General features: G+C 40.1%; 1 protein-coding gene across 4 annotated transcripts; it reads left to right on the top strand.

Moving 5' to 3' along the window:
* The first annotated feature begins 272 nt into the window (after positions 1 to 272).
* LOC124041725 (GATA-binding factor 6-B-like) lies at positions 273 to 9,605 on the top strand. 4 transcript variants are annotated; one of them, XM_046359645.1, is made up of 7 exons: positions 273 to 429; positions 1,271 to 2,218; positions 3,501 to 3,667; positions 4,345 to 4,470; positions 4,756 to 4,843; positions 4,957 to 5,045; positions 7,109 to 9,605. In XM_046359645.1, exons 2-7 carry the CDS (start codon positions 1,327 to 1,329, stop codon positions 7,277 to 7,279), a joined length of 1,533 nt encoding a protein of 510 aa, XP_046215601.1. In that variant the 5' UTR covers positions 273 to 429; positions 1,271 to 1,326; the 3' UTR covers positions 7,280 to 9,605. The 4 variants fall into 4 exon arrangements, with proteins under 4 accessions (XP_046215601.1, XP_046215604.1, XP_046215605.1 ...); XM_046359648.1 differs by having other exon boundaries at positions 337 to 425; XM_046359649.1 differs by lacking the exon at positions 273 to 429 and adding an exon at positions 436 to 554.
* Positions 9,606 to 10,672: the final 1,067 nt, after the last annotated feature.

Raw genomic sequence — 10,672 nt, 5'->3', positions numbered from 1 at the left:
AGGTAATATCATATTTCTTTGAATATCTTAACTATGTTGTGAGTAAACCAATGTGCGATGCCAAAACAAGCTTTGCTCTGTATATGTATTTTCTCTGATATATGAATTTCGATTGTATTTCAACAACAAAAAGTCAATAGCCTACCGTGAAATGTTAGATTGATTGCATGTACAGTTTGGGTAATTTTTTAGATATGATCAAGTCTCTCAAAGGCTAGCACCCTCAACCAGTTGATATGTTTGTTAAACTGAAATCCAATCAGAGAACGCCCTCAGATTCCAACTGCAGCCTCGAGAAGCGCCTCCTCTCTAAAAACCTCGTCAAGCGCGCAGTACGCTAACGCTTTCATTCCTATCTTCCCAGAGAACAGCTACGACCCAGACACTATAGGAAACTTCAACGAGCGACCGATGGCACAGAACGAGTAGGTGTGTGGTGAATAATCCTTCCTCTCCTCTTTTGTCTTCTGTGTTTCAGTCCAGTCTTGGTAAAACATCTGGTTTCAGTGATCGTGCTCCTGGGTGCCAGTTGCGCAGAACCTAAATCATTTGGGGTATTGGTTTGTCACAATTACCCTGCCTCTTGTGTCTTATCTGTTATGCTTCTTATCAAGCGGTTATCACTTTGCTCCAAAGATATATTGCATTTGGTTCCTATCTGCAACGGTGTGTGTTTTTTTTGTAATTATGAAGAGGCTATCTCGAGAGGGGAGGACAAGGTTTTGACACGGATGGATTCAACTCCTCCGGTCAGAGCGCGCGGTGTGCTTACATTTTTATTGCCAAACATATCGTAACGATTAGTCTATAACCATCATATAGTTTTAATAGTGAGGATCGAGTATTGTGTGCTAAGTAACCTAGCCTTTCGCCTATCATTTTGTGTCATGTACTCAAAATTACGCGAATACGTTTCAAAATGAAACCAAGCCCCACATCAAGGGCTATGTTGGGTTTGTAATTACGCAGTTTCCCAGAGGGTAAGCTATGGAATTGGTATGATATTGTTATCATGGGGGATTACATGTTTCTTGCAAATTAATAGTATCGCTTGAAAGGTAATTCAAATGTAACTCTTTGGACCAAATCTTTGGGAAGAATATTTGAGATTGTAATAAGATTTTGATTACCTCATCTCATAGATCCTTTATGATACCAGAAATAGTTACTTGACGCCCAAGGACCTGTTTTAAGTTAACAATTCACAATATGATATATACCCTTTTAGCCTACTTGATCTTGATAATAACATATTATCTCTCATTCCCAGGGCAGACAACACCCTCACGATTTTCTAGCCCTACGGTGTATGGAAAGTGATCCTGGATGGACCTGGGCGAAAACAGCTGGTCCATGGTCAAGCAAGAAGTGTCCAGCAGCCCAGGGTCACCGGCTGAACAGAGCTACTTACACGGCGGCCAGGACAGGAGGGACAGTCACGGCCACGCGCACGACTCGGAGGGACTCAGGTTACCGCCGACAACCGATCAACTTGACTTAGTGGGACACCGGCGTGACGAGGGGCCAGGTAGACCATCTCTACACTCCTACGTTCACTTTGGACACGGACACCACAACAACAACACTGCCCTGCCCACCACAGAGGACATCACGCTGTTCACGGATTTAGACCAGGGCAACAAACTAATCATCTCTAGTGGAGCGCACCCGCACCACAAGGGGGGCCTTATCGTCGACCCCAGCGACATGTATCAAACACTAGCCATCGCGGCGGCCCACCAGAGCCAGGCGGGGTACGACTCGCCCTCTGGGGGCTATATGCACTCCAACCCCAACTCTCCAGTGTATGTACCGAGCTCCCGGGTGGGACCCATGATATCCAGCCTCCCTTATTTGCAAGCCAGCGGGTCGGCACAGCCTAGCCATTCAGTCTGGTCGCAGTCTACTCCGGAGAGTCCCTCTTACAGCACCGGGAGTCCTCATACCTCCAACCGTTTCCATTACCCTCCAAGCCCGCCAATGAACAACGTAGCGTCCAGGGATAACGGCTACAGTAACCCGCTGAATGTGGGCAGTCGAGACCAGTACGGTCTCCCGCGGCCCCTCGGTGGATCCTACGCCAGCCCCTACTCCCCGTATGTTGGACCGCAGCTATCCCAGTTGTCCTCGCCTTGGCCTGGAGGACCATTCGATAACACCATGTTGCACACTTTGCAAAGCAGAGGTGCGCCCTTGACGATTCGAGGACCCAATGGAGGTAGGCTTACTATTCCCAAAAGTGTCATAGAAAGCTGATTAATGATGTGGACTTCCATTATGTGAGAACTTTAATTCTCCATCTATCGAATAGCTGTTTAACGCATAAGCAACAAGGACATGGGTGAAACAATGGGATGATAATTTACGATTACAAGTGTTTAGGTCTAATGGGCCCCAATAAATTCTAATTCAATTTGGTTAAGGAAATTATCGGAGCTAAAATACATGTTTTATAGTAATGGTAAGACATGGTAAATATGTTCCATTTTAGAATAGCAAGTTAAGTAGGCTATATTTTTATTTTATTTAACTAGGTAAGTCAGTTGAGAACAAATTCGTATTTACAATTACTGCCTACGCCGGCCAAACCCGGAAGACGCTAGGCCAATTGTGCGCCGCCCTATGGGACTCACATTGAAGGCCGGTTGTGATACAGCCTGGATTCAAACCACGGTGTCTGTAGTGTCACCTCTTATACTGAAATGCAGTGCCTTAGACCGCTGCGCCACTCGCTCGGGAGCCCTACTCTCGTAGAAAAAAAGGTTCTGGATAAAATCAAAAAGGGTTCTTTTTATACTTGCTTTACATATGGCAACCCCAAAGGTTGGTAGAACCCCAATTTTGGTTCAGTGAAAAACCCCTGGGGTTCTGATGCGGTTCTGATCAAAGAACCCTACAAAATGGTTCTATATAGAACCTTTAGGGGTGCCATAAATGAAGCAAGCAATATAACACTTTTTGGTTCTACCCGAAACCTTTTTTCTAAGAGTGAAGGCTATATATTAGTTACATAGGCTATTATCAATGCATTTGTTGCGTGAATTAAAGTTTAGGCCTATCCCTGATATCAAATGTTTTATAACGACTTCTAAACCTATCATATTTTTCTATTTTTATTGGTGTAACTCAAATAAATACATTGTTGATTACACCCTCTGACTGCACATATAAAACCAGTATAGAAACATTATGAGTTTCTTAAAGTAAATTAATGCATTAGACATAGATCAAATAGCTAAAGTACAGTCAAAAGTGCAATCTCCTTGTGTATTGAATGTATAATCTTAATTTGCTATCACATATGCCGAGAATATACCTCATTTTGAAAATAATGGTGAATAATCATTTTCAAAAAACTTAAAAATGTACAATGTACGATAACATATTTCAAGACAGGTGCTCAATTAAGCCTAGGAAAAAGTCATGGCTGTTTTAATGCCCAAGCACCTCTCTGAAGTGTCATGTAAGTGATTGGTGTATTGCCTATCTGTTTCCCGCAGATATTCTCGACGACCTGGGAGAGAGCAGGGAATGCGTCAACTGCGGCTCCATCTCAACGCCGCTCTGGAGACGCGATGGCACTGGCCACTTTCTCTGCAACGCCTGCGGCCTGTACAGCAAAATGAATGGACTCAGTCGGCCATTAATTAAACCACAGAAGCGGATGGTAAGCTGAACACGCTCAGGGGACTACTTAACCACTCAATTTCCTGTCTATTTATTTAAAGCAATGGCTTAAGGTTATCACCTCAGATCTCTATACTCCTTATGGTGATTTTTTGGGGGGGACAAAAAATTAGCTTAAACGGTAGACCATTTTATTGCACCCTCAATTTAGCCAGCGTTCATATATTAACAAGGTCATTCTGGCTGTCATATCGGTAATTTAGTCAGGGTCAACAAGTGTACAGAGGCTACGTGACGGGAGAAAAAAACCTTTTCAGACACACATTCTCCTGGCGCCATTACGCAGTTATTACGCACACTAACAAACGACTGATGCCCTTTTTCCACGAACTCACTGACAATGAAATTCATGGTAATAAGCTGAACGTAACTTCCAGTTAAATGGATGACATGAATATGACCAATATTATTGTTTGGAAATTAGTGCAGATAACAGAAAGAGAGTCATAAGTCATGAGAGGAGAATCCATGCCCTTCATATCCAATGATGAATTAAAGTGCTTGGATCACAGCCAAAGATTCCATTAGTCAGGTAGCCGCGGGCTCAGACATCTCTCAATTTCACGTTTACAGCACGCGCTCACCTTTGCTTAATCGTAGCTTCATATCTTTATGTTCCAGTGTGTTTATCGTTGTTTATATATTGCCTTTTCCCAGTCATCATCCAGGCGAATCGGCCTCTCCTGCGCCAACTGCCAGACGAGCACAACCACCTTGTGGCGCAGAAACGCAGAAGGAGAACCGGTCTGCAACGCATGTGGGCTCTACACAAAATTACATGGAGTAAGACACAATCTTTACATTATGTCACAAGTTACCCCTTTTTATTAACTTCATGTTCGACAAATGCAGAGAATATTGTAACTGACACGTGCCTAATTACCGTGCGTAATTGTTTCAATGACTATGGAGAACAATGTTAAACGGGATCAGTGTATTCAGTGTGTTTTATAAATTATTATTATTATTAATAATAAAGTTTATATTTAAAGGACAATGTACATGTTTTCATTCATTGTACGTGTAACCAAAAAACATGACAGACTAATGTAGTCGTTATTTTTGCAGGTACCTCGGCCGCTCGCAATGAAGAAAGAGGGAATTCAGACGAGGAAAAGAAAACCGAAAACTTTGAACAAAACCAAGGGATCCTCTGGTAAGCAGATCCCTCTATCTCTCGCTCTCTCTCTCTATCTGTTGTATAATTGAAATGCTTCACTTGTATGGTTCTCTTTATATATATATACTTTTAAAATCATTTTACCACAGGAAATAGTAATTCAGTCGCCATGACTCCGACGTCGACGTCTTCTTCCAACTCTGAAGACTGCTCGAAGAACAGCTCTCCCAACACGCAGGTGCCAGGGTTAATACGAACGATCCATATTTTGATATAGCGCATTCAAAAGGAAAACGAATATTCAGGTGCGGGATAGGCCGCGTGTGTTATAAAACGGACTCAAGGTCGTTTGCAATTGAGATTCGACTGTTGTCCCCTCCTCGGATATATGTCTTGTGTAATAAATTATGCACGGCTGAATTCTTCCCACACATTTCAGTTAGCGTCAAATATATGTACACGGTTTTGGTAGGATAGACCCACTTTTACTTAATATATATATATATATAGGAATGGAAGCTTATTGTGTGCAATAGGGAGCAGCAATTGATTTCAAGCTTTAAAAAAGTAAACAAAATGTGCTAAAACATTTCTAGCTTGTCTATCTATGGTTAAGAAGGTGGATGTGTTATGCTTCAACCGATCAGTTTTCATATATATATATATATGAAATAGGATTTTATCGTTTTATTTATTGCACTAATTGGTATTCTTTTGAATGAATACTGTTGACAAATGTAGGAGCAGGCAGGCTAATAATACACTTTCATCTTATATGTTCGTGATAGCAATAATATTGGCCTGATAATACTGGATTCATAAGTATTGAGTCATACGGTATGTGGGATGTAGCCTACTGTATCTGGTGTCTTCAGGGGTATTTAAAGGCTGTCTGTAATGGGTTCTGGGAAGTGGTCTGCATTTCTCAGAGATGATGCTCTTCGGAATTTTGTCCTAAAACATAGTCTCTGATTTGTTCCAAATGAAACAATATTACAGGGCTATTTAAAGTACATTTTATTCATGATATTTGTCTGTTCCTATCATTTGATAAATGGGCCGGTTTGCTATAATAATGTGGAGATTCACTGCATATAGGCCTATACACTGAGTGTACAAAACATTATGAACACCTGTTCTTTGCATGACAGACTCACCAGGCGAACGCTGATGTCACTTGTTCTCCAAAGAAGGATTTTTAAGCCTTGAGACAACTGAGACATGGATTGTGTATGTGTGCCATTCAGAGGGTAAATGGGCAAGACAAAAGATGTAAGTGCCTTTGAATGGGGTATAGTAGTAGGTGCCAGGCGCACCGGTTTATTTCACGAACTGCAACTTTGCTTGTTTTTCCACACGCAACAGTTTCCCGTGTGTATCAAGAGTGATCCACCACTCATTGAGACTGCTCTGAGGGCAAAACTCAAGATCAGGAAGGTGTTCTTAATGTTTTGTACACTCAGTGTATATCCATTTTAGCAGTTACAAATTAAGATTTATCATTGATAGGCTTCTGGAAGCACTGGCTGTGACTATAGAAAACCAATGGAGAATAGTAGGGTCGTTCCACCGATTCCGTGCCTATTAAGAAATGTAATTTGGCCCCAAAAAGTTTGATTTCACCTTATATTCACATTCTGTCATTAAGAGCACATTTTCAACTTCATAAAAAATACATTTTCCCGTCTCAAGATTTTATACAAAAACGTACTATGGTGAGTGCCTATTAAGTGGCAAATAAAGTAACAGGGTTGACATAACATGGTTGACGATTTCATCTTAAATCAGCCTTAAATCCCCTTGTGACAGGAGGAATGGAAGCTTGTTGTGTGCAACAGGGAGCAGCAATTGATTTCAAGCTTTAAAAAAGTAAACAAAATGTGCTAAAACATTTCTAGCTTGTCTATCTGTGGTTAAGAAGGTGGATGTGTTATGCTTCAACCGATCAGTTTTCTACCACAAAACACCAGAAAATTGCCAAAAATAGTCAAACCAGCTCACCGGCTTTTACACTATTGACTATTAGATGTTTACTGTTTCTTATTTAAATGTTTTAAGAATAGTTTCACCGTATTAAAAACGAGTGTTCAGTTCACATAACAGGGTTCATGTAATTTATTGAATTATACATGTGGTCTATATTTAAGGGCACTTCATGTAATATACCAGGCTTTTAAAATTCAATATTGGTTCACAATTTCTAGTAAAAATATCAAAGGGATGCAAAAAGGCACTTCTTTTATGGAAAGACCCAGTCATTTCTTTTGAATCTGTGACTAACATTTCTCTGTCCTATTCCAGGTCCAGTCCTCTGTCCTGAGTGGACCAGCGGATGGCTCAGGCTCTGATGGCTCTGCCGTCGTGAAGTACCCAGGCCAGGATAGTCTCTACACCAGCGTGGGCCTCACCCAGTCTCCAGACATAGCCGGCTCCGTCAGGGGAGAGTCCTGGTGCCCCATGGCTCTTGCCTGAGTCACGAGCTGGGGATGGAACCCACCACACTATCCTTTCTCTCTCTCTGGATGTCCTGCTGCTGTGTGGTGGAAATATTCTGTGCCTTGATGGTTCTGGGTCTGTTTCCTACCTCCCAGCTAACAACAGTTGGACAGAGACAGCCCCCCCCCCACTCCCTCCACGCTCATGCAAGTTTGAAAAGTCTGTGGAATATTTGGGATTGATTTCCAGAATTATATGAGAAAACCTTAGTGCCTTTAACAGAAAGGGAAATATGTGAGAGGAGGCCTGTTGATGCATTCTTGACACTCTGCAGTTCGGATGTGTTCCGGACCGACCTGCTGTTCTCTCTCTCTCTCTCTCTCTCTCTCTCTCTCTCTCTCTCTCTCTCTCTCTCTCTCTCTCTCTCTCTCTCTCTCTCTCTCTCTCTCTCTCTATCTCTATCTCTTTCTCTCGCTCAGCTATGGAGGTGGATAAAATGTCTGAAATGAAGAAACCTGTACATAATGTTATGGATTCCCCCACTCAAGACAAAGGTGGTTAATTGGATATTAGTGCTTAAGAAAAGCGCAACCATGCATACAGAGGACATTTTGATTATCATTTTTTTGCAACTGGAATCAAGCTATCAAGTTACCAAGACAACCTTCCTGAATCAAGAGAAAGTATTTATTAATCTTCCATTGTTGAAAATATGACTATGATTGTTAAATAAAGATATGGACATAGAGTAGAACTGAAAAAACAAAAAAATCTTATATCTTCGTTTTTTAATATACTTTTGTATTTCCTTCTCTCTTGTTGAGTTAGTAGTTGTTAACAGTGATCGTAAATCTGCACGTTTTTCCACTGATAGCTCTTACTGTATCTGACTGAAACTCTTGGTTTTAAACAGGGTATCAAAGACTGCGACATCCTATGTCGGTCAGTTTTTGTTTTGAATGATTCACTCAATTCGCAAATAATTAAATCCCACAGATTAAATTAAAATGCTGTTCACTTTATGGTACTATTTTTTAAAGAAATTGGTAGAAGTGGGGTTTTTATAGGCGAGGAAAAGAGAGAACATGTCCGCAAAATCTTTGACACGTGTACAACAGCTAGCTAAGTACTGTTTGAATGAATGGCACCCACAATTGTTTTATAGATGCATATTTTTGTTACAATACAACACGGCAAAAGAAGACTGCTGCAATATTATCTGGCTGCAACAAAGACTACCTAACTGGTAGAAACAGTATACATTTATACATGCATTTGATGTTTATATAAAATTTGACAAAAATTAAATGAAAAGGCTAAATAAGGTCAACATAAAATACTGTAATGTTGCTATATGGACAAACATATGCGGAATTGATAAATTGCCCCTAACAAGTTTTTGGTTGATAAAAGAGTAATGGCTGTTCCTACAACCAACTGTAGACTGTCATAAAACAAAATTAGTCAATGAGTAAAATGTTACACATTTTAGGTAGGTAGAAATTTTATGTAGGTAGAAAACAACCTTTCACTGGTTTCAAGACATCATGACCTTATATGACAAATCACTGTTGATTTTGGTTTGACTCAACACGCAACAAAAAGTGGAATACAAACGCGCCCTTGTATTTTTACTCAAAATATGTCAAAAGCTCTACAGTACATATTCCTGACTTTCAACTTTTGACGTGGAAATATGACTTTCCCATTCAATACACAGATCATACTGTATGTCTCCCTCTCCTCCAGCAGGGGTGTGAATGGCGCCTCGCTCAGCAGAACTCTCGGTGGATCCATTTTAGGGCCAGACAAATTCCTCTCGTTCTCTGGGGAATGTCAATTTTCGGTGGAATGAATCTGAAGGTCATTGTGAAACTGCCGTTTTAAAATGCTTTTCAGTTTCACCATCAGGGTCGTTCAGCTGAAACAGGGCCTGGTAATAGTTTTTTTCTGGACTTATTTATTTTTTGAAATATCATGTTTATTAATAACATTGTTTTTCCTATTTTTTTTGTTTGGATATTTGTATTTCTTTGGTTGGTTGTTTTTTAAATCCTTGATACAGTTTTAAATGATATTATTTCAATATTTGAAATAAATTGTTCTGTTGATATGTGAATTTTGGAATAATTACCCATCTTAGAATATTTTAAGGAAATCTACACGTTGTTGGTGTGTCGTTGTATCACAGTGTTTTTGTGGTATGTGCCAGAGTTTGCAGCAAGAGTTTTAGCTCCATCTAGCCAATTGCTGTGAAGGTACATATAACCATTTTGAAATTGTGATATTAAATAACCCCTTATATTTGAATAATATTTAGACATTTGTTGTTATATTGGCATTAAATAAATTGGCAGTGGTATTCCTCACTTAAATTATTTCACCTCATGATTCAGGGAGGTTCGAAAAAAGCTAGTAGCCTACGGATATTCCGAAATATAAATCGCCTTAGCCTACTTTCCATTTAAAAAAAACTTCATGCTGGAATAATAAACCAAACGTTATCAAAACGTTTAATAAAACTATGTATTACAGTTTGTACATTTTTAAGATGGTACCTTCAAGGGAAATATGTTATGAGAAGCTGCAATGGATCCCCGAGGGTTTTGAATTTCCAGACAGTGTTGGTCTAGTTGTTTTCTCATTCTGTATTAAAATGAGCCTTTCCTCTTACACACAACAACAATTGCTTTCCACCTTCCGGAGACACCTGAAACCCCACCTCTTTAAGGAATACCTAGGATAGGATAAAGTAATCCTTCTCACCCCCCCTCCCTCCCCCCCTTAAAATATTTAGATGCACTATTGTAAAGTGGTTGTTCCACTGGATGTCATAAGGTGAATGCCCCAATTTGTAAGTCGCTCTGGATAAGAGCGTCTGCTAAATGACTTAAATGTAAATGTAAAAATGCTTCTTTACGCCATGATATGCAATCACTACAATGGTTTGATCAGTGTTTTCAATGTGTGCCTGTCACAGTGTGAAATATATTGAATATAGCTTGTAAATTATACCATCGGTGGAGGTGGCAGCGTAGCCTAGTGGTTAGAGCGTTGGACTAGTAACCGGAAGGTTGCGAGTTCAAACCCCCGAGCTGACAAGGTACTAATCTGTCGTTCTGCCCCTGAACAGGCAGTCATTGAACTCACTTTTCCCAGGCCTTGCCTGTTTAAATAAACTTGCCTGTTTAAATAAAGGTAAAATAAATCGGTAGACACAGACATTTTAGAGATGGCTAGATTTATGCCTGAGCTTCAGGTTATCTGGCTGCAATTTTGACATATTGATGTTGGAGAGTTTATTGAGTGTCAGCGTAGCTATGTTCAAAATTGCACTGCACATCAACCAGATACATCATTTAGAGATAAAAGTTATTTAAATGTTGTTTCACTTTTATTATAAGAAAATGGCAATTGTTTTATACTACC

The sequence above is a fragment of the Oncorhynchus gorbuscha genome, linkage group LG08, assembly GCF_021184085.1.
Source record: "Oncorhynchus gorbuscha isolate QuinsamMale2020 ecotype Even-year linkage group LG08, OgorEven_v1.0, whole genome shotgun sequence".
Lineage (NCBI taxonomy): Eukaryota > Metazoa > Chordata > Actinopteri > Salmoniformes > Salmonidae > Oncorhynchus > Oncorhynchus gorbuscha.
The sequence above is the reverse complement of the archived record's forward strand: the minus strand, read 5'-3'. Positions and strand labels throughout refer to the sequence as shown.

Excerpts from the sequence above, each read along its gene's own strand:
- LOC124041725 (XM_046359645.1), top strand. The coding sequence starts at position 1,327 with ATGGACCTGGGCGAAAACAGCTGGTCCATGGTCAAGCAAGAAGTGTCC. Across the intron at positions 2,219-3,500 it reads GATTCGAGGACCCAATGGAG|ATATTCTCGACGACCTGGGA; the intron begins GTAGGCTTACTA and ends TGTTTCCCGCAG. Across the intron at positions 4,844-4,956 it reads CAAAACCAAGGGATCCTCTG|GAAATAGTAATTCAGTCGCC; the intron begins GTAAGCAGATCC and ends ATTTTACCACAG.